Below are 18720 nucleotides of genomic sequence, written 5' to 3'. Positions count from 1 at the left end.
GGAGACTTCGTGCACATGGAGCTGTTTGAGCAAAGAAAGCGACCTACAAAGTCTGACTCCATCACAGGTCTATGTGTGTTTTGCGAGCTCGATACACTCACGCGCAAAAACTGCAGCACAGGCAGTAAAAAGTCCAAAGTGGAAGGAATTTGGACAAAAGTTGGAGTCAGACTATAAAACTGCGAATAAAGTAGGCCTATTCTGACAAACCATCCGCAGATTGCGGGGTAAAAGATCATCAAACCAAAGAGGATGATATCCTTGACAGATGGAGAGAATACTATAAAGATTTATTGAACTGTGGCATTCGTGATAGCCTAAACATTGCAATAATTTATACAAATTGGCATTTTGCATAGTTTTTGCATTTTCTCTAGCTGGAATTAATCAAATGTTTAAACAGACGTATTTATCGTCGTTAAGCAGTTATTCAAACAAGAAATTCTAACCGACATGTTTGACGCAGATTGAAGTGTTTCAAATAGCATTGTTTTCACGGCGTAAAGTTTGAGTGTACTTGATGAAACATTAGATAACGTACAATATTGTATGCGACACGTGGTTTTATGGTAGCAATGTATTGTTTCTAGTATCTTTAATCAATCGTAGTTTCAAACCAACATGTGGCGTAGTTAAGTGTGTCAAGTGGTTTTCTGTACTGGTGTAAAGCGATTTGAATTCTTTGTGATGTAAAGCTTAGAATAACATGGACACATGTACACGTGGATAGAGAAGTTAATTTGGAAGCGCTGATTGGTCAACACTTTGAGTATAAAAAGAAATGTTTGGTTTCAATCGCTCTCTTACAAATTATATTCTTTCTGAGTTATTTCCTCTGAATTGAAGTGATTACTAAGATATTGGGAATTGGAAGCATGGTGTAAATATTGCTAATTCGATACAACTTATTCGGACAATATAACAACTAAACTTTATGAAGTTGGTGTTGATTTAAGAAGCAATATAGAGACAGTAAACGCAACGGAGTCAAAGACAATCATTAGCGGAGTCAAACAGTCAGACTTGGCTTAGGCCAGTCTAAAAACCAATTCACCACACCATTTCCCATAGAACACTGGCGCAGAAACACCGACTGACACACAAACGATATGTTTCGGAGAAGAAAGCGGTTTCACTGAGGCCAAAGTTACCCAAGCTGTAAGATCTCTAGCTGAAAGGTGTGGTGAAATCCGACCTGCCATGAGCCGAGGAAGAATTCACTGGCTAACCTGTGTGTGTCAAGTGGAATTGAGTTCAGATAAAACACCAAGAGATTGGAAAATGTGTGTTATCAATCCAATACAGAAGAAGGGTGACAAGAAGTAGCGTTCTAAATATCAGGGCACTTCTCTGCTTAATTTACCTGGTAAGGTGTTCAAAAACAATGCCATGAAATAGTTAATACACATCTTAAGGACAAACAGTGCGATTTCCCCCTCGGTCGGAACACGACGGATCAAATTTTCACAGAAAGTTTTCTAAGTCTTGGGAATACGCAAATAATGTCTACGTCTGCTTCATTGATCTCGAAAAATCTTATGATCGAGTTTACACAAAAAGTCATAGCAGCATATCCTAATGAATAATAACGCATTTACAGACAAAAGGCTTCCTTACATGACAACTTTAAGATATAACCCTCGAAATTAGCAACCGACATATAAGATTTTCGGCATCCAGGCAGGATAGCGACTGTCAAAACTGTTAAGTTCAGCTATGCCGAACTCCTCAGCCCATTTAGTGGCGTTCATTGCTATATGTAATAACTATAGCTTATAACCTCTTTGATTTAATAAGCAGCAAACTGTTGTCGAGAATACTCTGGCTAGTGGATTTTGACCAAAATAATTCTTCTTTAACGAGAACAATGTCACGAGTGGGCTCTTCTGCTACTCATTAACAACACAAAAAAAGATGTAGTTAACTGACATATTTACAGATTCCAAGAGATACTGGATACTATACATTATTAAGCGGCGAAAATTTGCGTTTGTTGAACTTTCCGGAAATGTAGCGACACGCTACAACAATCTACTTAGAAATTATTAACTAGCTATTTAAAATTGCTTCATTTAAATATAATGATTTTTTCAAGTATACTTCGTGTTAAACTTAATCAAGTGTAAAAATTTATTCAATGTCCCGCCCTCGTTTCCAAAATGATTTTTGGCCCATTAAAGCGTTTTGGTGAAACATAGCTGTTATAAAATATAAAGCTATTTGGATCATTTTATTATTGCCTCTAAAAGCAATATTTGCTAAGTCATGTTGTAAAATAAGAATCAACTGATAATGGGCTGAATGTTTCACAAATCTCTTTGGAAAACCTTATTCTTTAAAGAAGGAAAATTTAATCGCATACAAAATTCGTTTTACAAAAAAACATCTGCTTACACATAGCTTTACTCACCTTACTAATTGCGGTTGATGACTCGCACACAGCCACACACCACTGAAACATAAAAACACTAACTAGGCTACATGAGAGATATGCTTCTCAATACCTCAGATAGGCCTATTGGCATTTGTCATGAGTAATCACTGATCATATTATAGTTACACAAACAAATTGGCTTTTTGCGTTGGAGTCTTGCAAATTCCCAAACGTGTAATTTCTGTTTTACCTTGAATATCGCAATACCACTGGCTATAAAACAAATCTGATATTAATGGCAAGGAAGAATAACCGAAATGCTCTGCTATCCGGAATAAACAAAGCAATATGATGACTGACAACAATAAAGTAGGCTATTGACCTAGGCCTTATCCTTCCCTGCAAATCGCAAACATTTTTTACTATCCTTCCGTTATTGTTTCAGTTAATGTATCATGACCAAAAGTGTTCCAAATAGGCTACCAAAATTTTAAATGAGGTATTTTCCCAAAAACTTGCCCATTGAAAAAGGGACACGAATATGCCTTAGAATAAACCGTTGAGTCTGCGTGCAGCAAACCGGATAACCAAGACACAAAAACGTTATTTTGTAGACGTAATTTCTAGTGCACACACTTGCAACTTCACTTCTGCTTATACACTTAATGTCTGTCTATACTCTACAGGTGTTCATGTTGATTTTAGGTTTTTGTGAGGAATATGTTTCAGAGTTGTAGATAATGATATTCGAGCAGCCTAATTATTACATTAGGCCCTACCATATTTTCATCGCCAAAAAAGAGGACAATTTCTCCAGCAAGTACAATGCAAATAAAGTTTTATGTTTAAAGGATTTATCACATGTTTTTGGATAATTACATGCAAAATGCACAAGTAATGCATTCAACTTCAAAATCATTATGTCTTTTTCTGAAACAAGGATACTTCTGCCGCAGTTCATCAGAAAACACAGTGTTCCTCTTTGGCATTATTGCTTAGCTTTATTTAGATTTTATGTTTGTCTAAATTAAAACAAGATGCTGTCGCTGAGTCATTTGACTTGACTTAGGCCTCATTCCGAAAAGTCACATAAACATATAATTCTGTTGAAAATATAAGCAAGAAAGCGCAAAATGCAAAAAAGGAGGACATTTGTGCATTTTTCAGTGTCCTCGGAGGACAATTCATTTTTCTTTAGAAAAGAGGACATATGGTAGCCCTAATTTACATATTCTGTGCGCCAGTAACATTGTGACGGTCACGTCACGAATCACGAGTTGTTTTTTAAAATGCATGAATTATATTTTGAGATCTTGCAATTCAGTTGTTGACCGGACTTAAATTCTCCTTAATGACGTCAGATAATTTCCTCGATTGAACTGGTGTGTCACATATATATACTGTTGTAATGTTTACAATCTTTCCTTTTTTACGTGATCGAATTGACTGGTTACTATACAGCGCAAAGTAACATTCAGTAAGCTTTGCCCGAAAGTGAACACTTTTGTGTCTTATAAGTTATAATAAAGAAAATGGAAACTTTATTATTTAGTAATTTGTATAGACAGAATTAAGCAACTAACAGCATTGTCACGCCCTTTCAGAAATGAGAACTCATATCATCGAAGCAGAAGTAAAACAAGTTATCAACCATCAATCATCCTCGCTCATATTCCAACAATAACCGCCAGTGTACGCGGTCATTATGACAGATGAGTTTGTTGCGTAATACTTCACACAAGTAATACACAAACGAAATTTTAATTTGTCATAACATAACCTATACGTGATTTTAGGCAAAACAGGATACTCTAGCTCAGGGCTACTCAACTATTCTCAGCAAAGGTCCAGTTACAAAAGTTCAAAATTTGCTGAGGTCCGTAATAACTCTCATGAAATAATTTACAGTCATACAAATGTATTAAAATACGGTATATAATATAATAATTCTCTGGATGGGTATTAATTTACCACTTACATACTCGCTGATTAATTGAATAAGCAGGAATAACAAAGCTAATGATGAACGATTTCATTTGCGTAAATACTGAGACAGATAAAGTCCGGATTCAACACTGAAAAGGTCCGCATTCGGACCGCGGTCCGCCAGTTGAGTAGCCCTAGCTCAACAACAAAGCTTTTAAGTAAGTTATGCCTACAAATAGGTATGTAAGTTCACAGTAATCCAAACAGTATATTTCTGAGTAAAAATAAGAGAGTAACTTTTTTATGAAAAGCAGGTCTTGCATCTTGTTATTAAGAATGAGTGGTTAAGTTAGAAGAATAGGAACATACATGAAGTTGATCTTAGCTGTTTAAGGTTATATTGAAGTTAGGTTTAGATTAGAAGGTAGATTTAGGTTTCTACATCATAACATTTAGTTAACTGTTAAATAACAAAAATAACTTCAAATCTTCGATTTTTTCTGGTGAAATAGTGGCAGCTAAAATTAAATATGTTCGAATATAAAAAAATAGTGCTGATGTAAAACAGATTGGATTTAAATAAGAAAAGATGTTCCTTTGTTGTTTGATTTCGTATTAATGAGCAAACGTTTCGCAGCCCTATGTGGGTGAGCTTTGTCAGTGTAGAACACGTGTCGCTTATCATTTTGAAACTCAAGCTGTGACATTCTCTTCCGCATAAATAGTGGTAGCAAATCATGCAGTAATTCGCTTCCACGCAAAGCATGAAACACAGGGTACTGAGTCTACAACGTTTACCCAGTAACACTGACGTTTTAAATATTCTTAACCTCGTCTAATTTCCTTCTTGCAGGTATCAGATTACTGTTTCACAGTGTCAGTACTGACATAAATGTATGGCTCACACATGCCTTGAAAAAAATCGTCTGGGAATAACACTAACATTCATGATGAAAAAACGGCGTCGGTTGGTTATAATCCAAACACTTGTATCAATAAGGATGCACGGAATGAGACAGGAGGTAAACATAACCCCATACTACAAAATTGTAAAACGGTTTTACTTATCGCGGCATCTTAAAACAACGCTAAATCAAGGTCTGAAAAACAACTCTCACACGAGATGCTTTAATATGAACTTTAGCATTACACCCAGCTTGTAAAAATTTTTTTTAGTTTTATTTCAAAAACTAACGTTTAACCAACAAAATAGTATATTTCGGAAAAAACATAATTGCATAAACTTCTAACAAAAATAATCACAAACTCAGTACTGCAACATTTGAGGAAAAGCCTGCAACCTTGGCCTCTTGCGAAAGAGTAAAAATATTTGGATGATCTTTCGTTCACTTTTAAAGTGATTCCAAAATATTTTCTGCAAAACAATCCCATTATACCAATAAACAACATTTGAAAATAACGAACACCCAGAAATGCTAACCAACCTGGTTGCACGTACAATCGTCTCCATTTCTTGACTACTTTCGATCGCTTTACTGGTTTCGGGTGTTCTGGCGATGGTAGCAGTTCTATCACATCACGTGGCAAATCGCTAAAGGAAGCAGTCTCCTGTACAAACAGAAAATATATTACAGTGACACAAACATCGCCAAGCACACTAGTTTGTTTTGCTAAGTTGTTTATTTTTAAATACGAAATTCCACTAAAATATTCATCACACAAACTAAAAAAACAATCGTCAATATAAATATTTAGTGCTGACGAAGACAGCATATTAATATGAGCATTATCTATGCTCTCCAAGTTATGAAAACATCAACTTACAAAATCGCAACAAATGTCAAAAATGTTTTTCAGTTCATTTTCATTGTTAATAAATGGACAAATCGATCACAAAATTGCAATCAAATTGCAACGATGCTTAATTTCGTTAGATGTAATAGGGCTAGGCGGACTTGACACGAGTTAAAAGCCTTTTCCTTTTGCAGTTTTTTGGTCAAAATCAATGGACTTGTTGTGGTACTGTGTAGGCTTAGGTACAGTATCGCATCGGCATATCGCCTTTGTTATGACAAACGATGCTGCGCTAAAAGCCCAGTCACATAACATCAGTAGCGGAACGTCCTCAACACATTCCTATTTGAGCGCGTGTTTTCAACTTGCAGAGCGCTATATTACTATATATACATATATATATATAACTGCCGTTTATTATAGCAGTATAATAATAAGATATTTTCACAATGCTTGGCTATTGCAAGGACAGTTTTTTAAAAAGATTGATTTGATTTGACTCGTTTGTATTACGTGACCAAAACATATTGTCAGTAAAAGTGGGCCGCGAGTTGAAAAGGTTTGAAAAGCATTGAATAAGGGCGTGTTGATGTTTTCCTTTATTCGATCAGTAAACTAAGGCAATCATCAACAGCACCGCTCAAGAAGGAACTGTTTATTAGAAGATCGACGGTATTACAGTAATTACAAGTTGCAATTACATTATAAAACATACAAAATCTAAACGAATTAACAATAAACTATTAATTAATACATTGCATTAATGTATTTGCACACTTCTTACCAAATCGTTTTCCAAAACATCATCAATCTCCATTTCCTGACGAGGTGACAGCAAGTCTACCAATAAATCTTCGTTTTTAAAACAAAATATGTTTATCACAAAGAAAATGTACTAACTTAACATGATACTACACGAAAAACAGTAACAACATCATTAACAACAGTATTAGGTCATGTTGGAAAAAAATGTTCAATAGACATACACCAGGGGTAGCAGGGTAATCCGACATAAACTCATCCAAAGTTAGGCTTCTGAATTGATATGTATGGGATATGAAACTAATTTGATGGTATCATATAGTGGGCGATTAAGATTAAAATTATGTTGTAAAAAGGCTACAAAGTAACAAAGTAGTTTTTCTTAACTAAATAAAATTGTTGGAGCAGTGAATTTTATTTAAATTCTTTCTAGATAATAGAGGTATTTGTAACAAGGCTATCTCTTAACAGAGATCGCTCAACATTCAACAAATACCAGTTGAAAACTAACTTGAATGGTGTAGCAGTGACACAAGCTAGTTCTGCAGTAAATAAAACGAATGATACTAATAAAGTGAGAAACAAGGTATGTCAAGCAAAAGCTCAAAAAACTTGCATGAAGATTTGTGTCAACACACAGAGTTCAGAGAGATTGTGTCTTTTTTCTGACAGGATTCTAGCGGAAAAGGCTCCAGTATTAAGTTATAGAGGTGCTGCTTAGGTAGATTTCAATTGGTGCTCTGAAGCGACTATACATATATAGTTATATACTGTAATTATGTTCCTTTTTCTTTTGTAACAACAAGTGTTTTTGAGAATGATATGTAAGTTTTCAATACAATCATTTCACTGGATTGAACATTTCTAACAAAAGTAACGGAACATGTTACATTGTGATGAGTAAAATTGATACAAAACAGGTGTACTTGCAGGTTGCCATTGCTTTATGTGGAATTACCCATACAAATATTTGTGTATATACATTATACTGTATATCAATATAATTTTTCACACCCTCAATCAAAAAAGTGAACCCAATATGTCATAAATTATAAAACTGTATGAAAGTATACCCTCTTTATTTAAGAAAATATGACAATACTTGTAACCACAGTCACAGTCTTGTGCACTTGCTAAATTTGGTATCAGTTATTTACTATTACCATATCACTAAACTTAATAATATGGAAAAATGTTATTTCAATAATAAGGTAATAAGTTCAAAATGGTTTTATCGATTAAAAGATAAAATATTCAAAACTCCTTGCTTTGAAAATTTATCAACAACTAGTAGAATAGTTAACTGTAAGGTCATCCATGCTACTAATAATTAATTACAAATATATACGTTTACTCTTTCGAAAGTATATACCAGGGGTGGGCAAACTGCGGCTCACAGGCATGTTATTTGTGACTCTTCTAGTCGAATCGTAAAATTCCAAAAAAATTGTAAAGGCTACCAAGAGTACCGTTTATGAACGTTTCTGTCTATTTTTTTCTATTTAAGCCAGCATTTCGTTTATGACGTAATACTAGACATAGAATCCGACATTGTGTTCAGGTATACTCTATGGCAAAGGTGATCAAAGTGCGCCTCGCCGACATGTTTTTTATGGGTCTTCTAGCTGAAAAGTAATATCCCAAAATGACTACTAATAATATAATAACCAAATTGACAATCATTACTGATTTTGCGGCTCGCTGGTGTTTATAGTTTTCCACAAGTGACTCTTTCATTGAACAAGTTTGCCCACCCCTGGTATATACCTATACGTACACTCCATCTTACCTGTTGAATGATCACGAGTAAAACTGCAAACAACAATCTCATCACTGTTAACAGTTCCCGGAGTGTCTGCTCTTGGGATCAACTCTAGGCTGTCCGTGAAACTGTTATCTACTTGCACAATGGCTGAAAGCTCCAACTAGAAAAAATTAAGAATATTCTGCAATAATGTTAAAAAAATTCATTGGCTATACTTCTTTCATTATCTCCACAGAAGTTTAGGAAGCAATTTTCACAAAGCAAAGGGCTGAAACTGCTGATTTATACAATATTTACAAAAAAAAATTTAATCAAACAATAGAAGTGCATTCTGGAAAAGCTATATCATTGGACCATTATTACACCACTCGTTTGTTATTTTTTGTTACTTTGCGCTCTTCATTTAGGAAATCGTGAAATATTGCTTACATATGTCATTTGCTGGAGGTACATGTAGGCCTACTTTTGAAATCCCGCGTTGGGTAAGTGAAATATAATAAGCAAAAAAAATATTATCTTTAACAAATCGCCATGTTTAACTATGCTAACATTGAAGTGACACAATACAATGACCTTCTCAAAAAATAGATTTTCTTTTCTTTGAAACGTTAAAACAGCAACAATCTTGCTAGGTATCACATGTACATACATTTTCTAAAATTGCTTTCTTTGCTTTTGGCGTTGGTTTCTGAAATGCAGGACTGCTTGTCCTAATGTGAGACTTTGCAGGTTGTTGAGGTACAGTGAAAGGACCATCATGGGACTATGATAAAAATAAACTAAAAATACATTTTACAATGACAATGCACTACTTCACAGAAAAATCTCATCGTATTTTCACTTCATTTCATTTTAAATCACGGGTTTTAACAACATGCATTTTTCACCAGTCTTTTTGGAGTAAACATCTTTAACGAAGCAGGTTTGAGCCCTAAAAAGAGAATTTTTTAACCATACTGAATCTTCATCTATGGAAGGTATATTTCTTTTAAAACAGTTTAAAGAAGATCACGTTCATTTTTCACTTCAAACCCAAGTTACAAATCAAAATGCAATTTGGAGTACAATAGCTTCATACCCCATACCATGCTTAAAAATAAACATACCATGTTAGCACTGATTGCAATACAACCCTTCTTGAAATTAAACATCTTACTTTTGCAACAAATCCAGTCCCCATCCAATTCAGACAGATTTGTTTCTTTCATATCTTCTTTCACTAATGTAAATATTCATTCTATTAGATTAGACTTTCGAAAATACTGATAAGTTCTTATATTACTAAAATAGTTCATAACCAGATAAATTTTAATCTTTCAACATGACAGTTTCAACCTTGTTCAAGCTTTGATAGTTCGCTGTCTGGTGGTTGTGTGCCTCGTTTGTGTTTGCCAACATCATTTGACATTCCATTACAATCCTGAGAAAGGGCATGCAGGTTCAGTTGGTAAAAAAATTTCACAACAGCAGTTTTCGAACAAGTTCTGGTAGTGTTATGCAGTAAGTGTAAACGTCAACATGGAAACAAAAGCATTCTAAGTTGTGTTTGGTGTGAGCAATTTTAAACAGCATTATCGCAGACACACACTTATCGAAACTTTCATTTCTAGTACAAGTACAAAAATAAAATTACAAAACGTGCATTTAACCCCTTTCTCCAATCTTTACTACAGTGAAGTAGATATTATTGGCTTGTAGAGTCATGCCTTGAAAGCGATTACCATACAAAGCTTATAATGACCTGCCAAGTCTAAGAACTAACTGTAAAACCATGAACAAACTAGGCTAACTGTAAATGTCAGATACCAAGTATTTTAGTCGACTGCATGCTTGCTGTGCTTATGTGTATAGTGAACTAATTTCTCCACTTTTGTGACAAACATAGATCTACCATTGATGAACCTACTTAAACTGATATTTTGTAACGTAAACCTTTTACGTAATTAAGTGAAATTTTTGTTCACATGACCATTTCATGTAGATCTTTAATAAGACCTGTCGCAGACTCTCAAAATTATCATACTGCATCATGACAAAAATTAGTGGAAGAAATCTGGGTTATTGGTGTAAACTTCTCCGCAATTGTGGAAAACCAAACATGAGTAACAAACGAACCAAAACATGCAGGTGCGCAGAAATTATTCAACAGGAAAATCGCTCTCTTCAGTAAAACGTACATAAATCTTTTCTTTCTTATTAGCTTCTGGAAAGCACTGTGAACTTATTTTTCTCTCATCTAAGAAGAGCATACAAAACATTTTATTGGTACTGTTACATGAATTCAGTTTCTCACCATAGACAATTCAAAGCACACAGGATAGATTTATCAAATATACATATATATCTTCATTCGAACAGTATTTTTTGAGTTCATGTAAATTTCATAATACTGTATAACATAACCTAAAATTAAAATTCTACATCTTTGAATTCATTATTATCATGGTACCAACTACACTAAACAAAATCTATTACGTACACTTTATTACATATCATCCTACCCAAAATAGGTGATATAAATGGAACTTCCAACTTCTCAATTGGAACAGCAAACAATCCATCTTTTAACGTGGAATTGCAATGGTAAGCATTTTGCTGCAGATCCAAATGATTTGTGTGCTGTTGTTCTTGAGCATCTGGTCAAATTAAAATAGGTACATCAACTCAATTTCTGTTGTGTTACAAATAAATAGCGAAAGATAATGCAATCTCATAATGCATTTCAAGTAAAACTATTAGGCAATAACGCAATAGACAATCATCACAAACTAAACTATACTAACAGTTTGGTAAAGAAGAACGACGTTCAATTTCCACTGACGATCCAGAATTCTGAGTTGAAAGTGTATCTGAAATAGGCAAAAATATGAATTTTAATACCAGTACAACAATGGTAAATTTGGTCTAGACAGAGACAAACATTCTATTTACCATCATTACAACTTCCATCAGACTCGCTATCCATGAAACAGTCAATATCATCAGATATGTGGCATCTTGATTTGTCTCTAGAAAACTGTCCTTTTTTCTACATATATAGAAATAAACATTCCAGCTATGCCACATAGTAATTGAAAAGATTTGTATGATGCATCCACCAGTAACATTATTCGATAAAGTTCAATTAGCCTGGTCAACTGTTCAATCTATAGGAATAAAAACATTCCCATTATATTACCCTTCACATATTAAATGTATGTATGTATGTCAAAAGTGTTTTTATGAAATATATCATTATCAGCACGAGACATATTTACCGTCAGAGCATGCTGTGTGATGCCTGTCTTGGCGTCAACAAGTTCCAAGCTATCTTTAATATTTTGCTGATAACCTAGAGCTAGTATCTGAAGGTTTATTTTTTCCACCATTACTATTATCTATTGTAAGACAACTTTGCAATTTTAGTAGTACACCAACAAATGCAAACAACAATTATGACACTTACTACCAACATATTTGGAATCTGATTTATAATTCAATTCAAGCGATTCACGAAACTTAAGTCAGCCATCTATTCATACAATCAAGACGTTAATTGTAAATTAATTACAAAAATAACAGAAAAATATAATGAATTAATATAATTCTGAGAGTGACAAAACAAATGGAGCTACTGTTGAACACCATCAACAATATCATATAACTTCATAACTTAAAAACAGTATAAACTACAACAAAAAGAAAATATCTACAAACAATTGTAAAGTCTATATTACATAGTTTTTGACATTTTTTTTTAAGAATAACTCATAATACTGGAATATTTTTGAAGACATAGAAACATCACTTTTTTGGAATAACGAGTATTTATGTGAAAGAAACAATTGTAAATATAGTTGAGGCTGAATGGAACAACCTTGCGCTTTCCAATACCTGGCTGTTGTTGAGCAAATTAAAACTATTTCCTACTTCTCCAAATCCATGCATCACTAAAAGAGGCATGCCAGGAAATTCCTTCTGAAAAGCATTGATTTCAATAGGTGCTTCCACTGTTTCATATTCCTCACTGTCTTCATACCATAAACTGTCATGCATACGATTTACACAACCAATCATAATGCCAAAGCTTGTCACAGACAACTTTTTAATAATGTCAGCCGTGGATTCTTTTAATAATCTTAGTTTGGCAGAAAGCCCGTCTAGTGTTCTAACAGCATAATCAAGATGTACCGAAGCAGTATTGACAGATTTTCCATTTAATGCTAAGCAAAGAAACGAACCATTTTTGAACTTTTTTTCTGGTAAATCTGAAGAATTGAGAGTGTTACCCATAAGAGTGAAAAATTTGTTTCCACAAGTAGAAGGGTATTTTATTCCATGTTTGTCATGCAATGCACAACCTAACACAACAGCACTTCTATGTGCTTTCAATTTGTCTTTAAGGAAAGAGCAAAAAGTAGACTTTATCCAGCGTGTGATGTTATGCTTTGATGAAATATCATAAAAAAACAACAACAGTTTTAAATCTTCTTGGTTTATGAGGAATTTTTGAAGTGATCTCAACAAAACTTTCTTCTCGAGTTTGACATTCAGAGTTTGCCAAGCCATTACACTGACTGAACTCTGGGCGACAGAAGAAAAGAGCAATGTATCTACATGGCAGCATGCCTTAAATGTAGTTGCAGGACAACAGATTGGACTACGCAGCATAATCACAATAGTGTCTTTTGGGGTATATTGTTGAATAACTCCATATATTTCGCTTGTCAGCTCTGCAAATTTCCGACCAGTGGGATTGTCCGACTTACACGAAACTATAATAATTCGAGGTACTTGTGTCCATTTCTGTCGCCAATCTAGAAATGATGACACATACTGGTCAAGAGACATTCTGTAGTTATCTTTTGATAAGTTTTCTGATTTCTTTCTCTTACTTTGGATTAAAGTATCTTCATCATCATTGTTATTAGAAGAGTTGAAACTGTTACCATATGCACGGTGATCAGTAAACATATTGAAATCAACACTAGGATGCTTTCCACGCAATCTTAAAATCCTCTGCACAATTTTATTCCATTTAACACAAACTGATTTGACTTTTAGCATATCCATAAGTGGAAGATATGACAGTATTTCTTCCAGCATTTCATCCATATGCATTAAGACAACTTGTTCTGGATTTTCCATATTGTCCAATTATTTACAAAACCTGCATTAATTTACTTTACATTAGTGTTTTTCTTAATTTTAGAACTGAAAAACACAACTTTCCATGTTGTCAATACAGTAAAGCATAAAGAACAACCGATATTAAACGTTCTTTAATCAAAATTGAAGCAGATCTTTCCATGTTATTTACAGTTTTATACTACTAGTTTCATAAAATCTGTAAGCACTGATCAACAATCTTACTATAACAAAATTCTTTCGAACCAGTGCCATAATGTTTTGGTAAAATATGCAGCAAAAAATGTATTACGAACACTTTACGTTTTTTATTTATGGAATGAGTAAAACATGATTCCTGGTTTTTGGAACTATTACCCCAAATATGAGACTACCAGTTACAAATACATACATGTTTAAAAAGTGAATAAGATAAATATATTACATGACATCATGTGTTCATAACCTCTGTTGAACACAAGACATTGAATAATTGTCTAAGACAAAGTATGATTGACAATTGGCACTACAAGCTTGCAATGTTCAACTTTCTTTTTGCGTATCATTGGTGGTTTCCATAGTGGAAGTTTCTTCATTTGATTGACTGGGTTTCAGGAGATTTTCCGAACTCATTTCTGTTTCTCCACTTTCCATGATATCATCATCCTTGTTGGGTGGTTCGACATGTTGACCTTCTGGTATACAACTTCTGATTTTTGCAGTATCTTCCTCCGGTGACGACAGTTTATCTGACTTATGATCATCCTTTTCTGCAACAGAAACATCCATTGTTGTACCTTCAGTTAATTGCTTTTCTGTTTCATTTTGTTTAATATCACACTTAACAGGTGTGTCATCTTTGATATTAGATTCTTCAGTGGTAGAACCCGAAGATACAGCAACTTTATCAGTTATGGTTTCATCTTTTGCTGTGTCAGCTTTTTTCTCTGCATTTGAAGATGCAGCATTTGCAGCTGCTTCCTTCAAACTTTCTTCTTTCAGCATCTGCTGTTTCTTTTTGTACTCTGCATAATATTCTTGAGGTGTCATATTCCGTAAACGTTTCATTTCTGTAAAGAATTTATTTGAATTTTCTTTCCACCTATTCTTTTTAATAGCATGATTATCTTCAATTTCCAAAAGTTCTTTATGCAATTTCGTTTGGTGTCGCTCCAATGACTGAACTTGGTTCCTTAGAATATCAAGTCGCTGCTTTGTAACTATGCCACGACCAGAAGGAACAGAACTCGATTCTGCTGTAATGTCTTGCATTAAGCGATGATTACGTTGAAATCGTGCAGCAGCCACATGCTTTACTGAATAACCTTCATCGGTATCACCAGTATCATCATCAGTCGTCTCAATGCTCATGCAAGCATCATCCCTTTCTGAAGCTCTATTTTCTGCTGCTTCCACAGCTTCAGCCCTTCCTTTTGCTTGCAAGTAGGCTTGATAGGCAGGAGAATTATGAAAAGATTTTAGAAGATCTTGATATTCCAACTTCTCTGCATCATATTCATCCATAAACAGCTGTTTGTCTCCCGGTGGTAATTCTCGCCACATCTTTCCAATAATTTTCCCAATTTCCCATAGTTTCAGTTCAGGCTGATTGGCTTTGACATCATCCCAAACCTTTCTGCTAAACCTCATGTAAGGCATAAGAGGCTTTTCTGGGGCTTTCGGAGCTTTTGGTATTGCACTTCCAGCACCTTTTCCCCCAGACAAATTGGGTCCCAAATAAAGCTTATTGAAAGCTGGATGGTTATACTGGTTACTTAAATACATTGTTGTGCTGGGAGCAATATGATTGCCGCTTACAGGTTGGATTGACAATGTCGCATACAAATCACCAGCAGTAGCACGTGTTGTACGTCTCGACATGGCAATATTATTACAATGACAACAGATCTAGCAAAGCAGTAAGACGTATTTTAAAAATACAGAAAATTATAGCAAAGTAGTAAGCAAATAGTAAATCATATATATATATTATATATACATAGATTTGTTCTGCAACAAGATGCATCAATGAGAGTAATGAAAAAATTTTTCATATTTTAGGTGGGTCAGTTAAAAACAGCCGAAATGTTGTATATTTAACTTAATACCTGAGGAATTTTGGCAAAAATGAATGCATATATAGCACCAACAGATCTTGAGTTTGTATTGTTTAATTTATTAGCAAAAGCATTAGTAGGGTCATGGTATATATCAAAAAACCTAAGTTATTAAGAGCTAGTGAACTATAAGTCAGTTAAAAAATTAGCAATCGTTTAATAATAATTTGTGTTATGTTGCGAACCAAACAAAGCAGAGTGTGGGTAAAATTTCCATTTCATGCTGACACAAGTCAATATAATTCTTTTCAGTTTGAAGCTTGATATTCATGTTCATAAAAGATAGTGAAATCTTAGCCTTTTAAACAAAGCTAACCTAGAAGACACTATCATTATCAAATAATTTACTTTGAAACAATTTTGCTTTGCCAGAGGCATCAGGTTTTTGAAAAAAATTATGAAACATACTGGGGTGGGGGTAAACGGTTCTTTTGTTTTTAATGTGACAAAACCGGCGGCCTAAGATAGTAGCAAAAAATAAAGCTGTGCTATACAGTATGAGAGCTGGGAAGGGCAGCGTGAAATTCTTGCCTGTGGGATTTCAATTCACAACTCCTCTTATGGTAACTGCAATTGCTTTAGTGTAGGTATTTATAGCCTCAGTTAACCTGTCAAATCATTCAATGAGAAATGGCATGTTGCAAATTTAGCATGCTGTTCTATTATGACCTATGTAAAAGTTGCACCTTAACTAAATCAAAAATATGTGTGTCTCTTGCACAAAGCAAAACTTGGATACCAGGGTTTTGGTTCAAGTGCCAAAGAATCATTGCTGAGTGTAACTTGTGTAAGTCATGAAAGACTTTCCTCAGTCCGGGGAAAACAAACTAATCCCATACGAGTACGATGTATCTGCGTTCAGACGCTTTCACTAGATAGAAAAGTTTGAATAAGAAACAAAATTTCAATCAATTGGATGTCCATCCATGGATAATTTAGTGTAACTTAACCATACGCTAAAGTGCAAAGTGGGTGGCGCTGTACAGGTCTTTTACAGTGGTGCGATAACAAAAGCTGCTATGAGAGGTGCATCAATCCACAACTTTAATATAAATTGACATTTTTAATCAGTTCTACAATTTTCATATTCTTACAATCTGTATTACCAGCATGGGCGGATACAGCCAGGGTGTAGAGATGTTGCAACACCACTTCGCCCGTTAAAAACACTTTTTTGCGAACTGCTTAAAAGTTTATTTTGCTAGTTAAAAACAGCTTTTACTTCGTTTCAACCCTAGTATGCAACATAACTCATTTTATAAAACACTTTAATGACAAAAGGTCAAGAGGCAAGCATTTTCTTCTCTCCCCGTTTTTCACCTTTCTTGCTGTCTATTGTACATTTTTTTTCTTAAGTCTCTTCGAAGAATGCACGTTTGGTTTAAGTTCAGTTCAATGGTAATTGAAATCGCATTGGTACTATCAAAAATGCTTGGTGGGAATGCGGTTTAAAATTTTCTCTTACAAACCGCGAGGTTATGGCCGGTGGTGCATTCTAAACGTTGCATCATCATTTCACTTTAAAAAAAATACTTTTCAAAAAAAAGCGTTAAACACAATGCATAGTGATACTGGAAAGATCTACAGTCTACACCCTTGTGACATGGGCATGTAGATTTCTATCAGGCTTGGGCGATAACATTGTGTTAAATTACAGTGTCATTACAAGCGAAGTAATATTGACATACAAAATCGAATACTATAGGTCACATTTGCCATAAGGTTATCTGGATAGTAGTTATCATCGTGGTTATCTCATTTCATCTAATTAATAAATGTGTTTATTTCTGCAACGGTTGTATATATTGATTACAATCATACCATTTTGGTATTGTCATTTTAATTATGATCATGCACCCGGTATATTCGGTAGTTTGATTACAATGACAATGAACATCTTAAGTAGACAAGAAGTATGAAAAGCGCACAAAAGAAACTCATCCCAGGGACTCGAATCCTGTTTCTGTGGCCGGAAAAGGGCATGACATTGAGGCTCACAAGTGCACTATAAGATGAATAATAAGAATCAGATAATATGTAGATTGTAGAAACCACATGGTTTCTGAGGTGAATAAAAATAGGTACAATGAGTGCCATAAAATTCATTATAACAAAAGCATAAAAGTGATTTTCTTTAATGATAGGAGGTCATGCTGCCCATTATTAAAGATACATCGGGGCGGTAAGGTTAGAACAAAGGGCACATGCAAAAGTTGGTCTTAGCTAGTTTGGGTTTATTAAAAGTTCTATTTAGATCAGCCTCATAAAAAGGTAAGTTAAGGTTACTATGGTATAATGGTCTAGTATACAATTGCATAACCAGATGACATAATAATTTTAATAGCTGGGGTATAGTATACAAAAGCATGTCGTGGTTGTGCACTTGTGTACTAGACCCATGATAATATAGAAACCTAAGTTCTAGGCCTACATAGAAGTAACCTATGATGCTATAGATTAAATATCCAAAATATAGCTTCTAATGTATTTTCAACATTTTTTGCACGGTAATAATTTCATATTATCTGAATCTTCACGAAACAACTGCAACACCCTGAACACACAGTTAACTAAACTTAAACTACACAACACATTAATAACACAACATTTTCCGCTATTCTACTTATGGTAGGCCTAGGCTAATTAGGCTATGAGACATTTCACTTAAATGCAGTTCAATAAAATTATTTGTCTGTTTTATCCTTTAATTTACAGAAAGATCTATAATCTATAGTATAGCCTATACTGTTGCAGTAATACTTGTTTGCTAAATAGCAAATATTGGAATGTACAGTACTGCAGTTTGACGAGAAATCATATGTGTAAACACTTAAATTTTGCCGTGATGGCGTGCACTGAAGCCTTAATTTTTTGTTTATTCAGCCTAAAACTGACGGTCAAACAACCTATATTTT

General features: G+C 34.3%; 3 protein-coding genes across 4 annotated transcripts; all 3 read right to left on the bottom strand.

The window, feature by feature from the left end:
• Positions 1-5248: 5248 nt before the first annotated feature.
• LOC143445511 (uncharacterized) lies at positions 5249-11979 on the bottom strand. 2 transcript variants are annotated; one of them, XM_076944659.1, is made up of 13 exons: positions 11840-11979; positions 11514-11610; positions 11366-11431; positions 11084-11218; positions 10760-10818; positions 9918-10002; positions 9739-9801; positions 9470-9513; positions 9232-9345; positions 8607-8742; positions 6840-6907; positions 5746-5869; positions 5249-5675 (listed from the first exon to the last, which is right to left on the bottom strand). In XM_076944659.1, exons 1-13 carry the CDS (start codon positions 11948-11950, stop codon positions 5653-5655), a joined length of 1125 nt encoding a protein of 374 aa, XP_076800774.1. In that variant the 5' UTR covers positions 11951-11979; the 3' UTR covers positions 5249-5652. The 2 variants fall into 2 exon arrangements, with proteins under 2 accessions (XP_076800774.1, XP_076800775.1); XM_076944660.1 differs by having other exon boundaries at positions 6840-6895.
• Positions 11980-12089: 110 nt separating this feature from the next.
• LOC143445510 (uncharacterized) lies at positions 12090-13721 on the bottom strand. Its single transcript, XM_076944657.1, has one exon. It carries the CDS (start codon positions 13707-13709, stop codon positions 12390-12392), a length of 1320 nt encoding a protein of 439 aa, XP_076800772.1. The 5' UTR covers positions 13710-13721; the 3' UTR covers positions 12090-12389.
• A 54-nt stretch (positions 13722-13775) lies between these two features.
• On the bottom strand, positions 13776-15679 carry LOC143445509 (SWI/SNF-related matrix-associated actin-dependent regulator of chromatin subfamily E member 1-like). Its single transcript, XM_076944656.1, has one exon. The coding sequence runs from the start codon at positions 15567-15569 to the stop codon at positions 14232-14234; it is 1338 nt and encodes a 445-aa protein (XP_076800771.1). The 5' UTR covers positions 15570-15679; the 3' UTR covers positions 13776-14231.
• Between the last annotated feature and the right edge of the window lie 3041 nt (positions 15680-18720).

This window comes from Clavelina lepadiformis, chromosome 2, assembly GCF_947623445.1.
Source record: "Clavelina lepadiformis chromosome 2, kaClaLepa1.1, whole genome shotgun sequence".
NCBI lineage: Eukaryota > Metazoa > Chordata > Ascidiacea > Aplousobranchia > Clavelinidae > Clavelina > Clavelina lepadiformis.
This window is presented reverse-complemented; position numbering and strand designations above follow the sequence as displayed.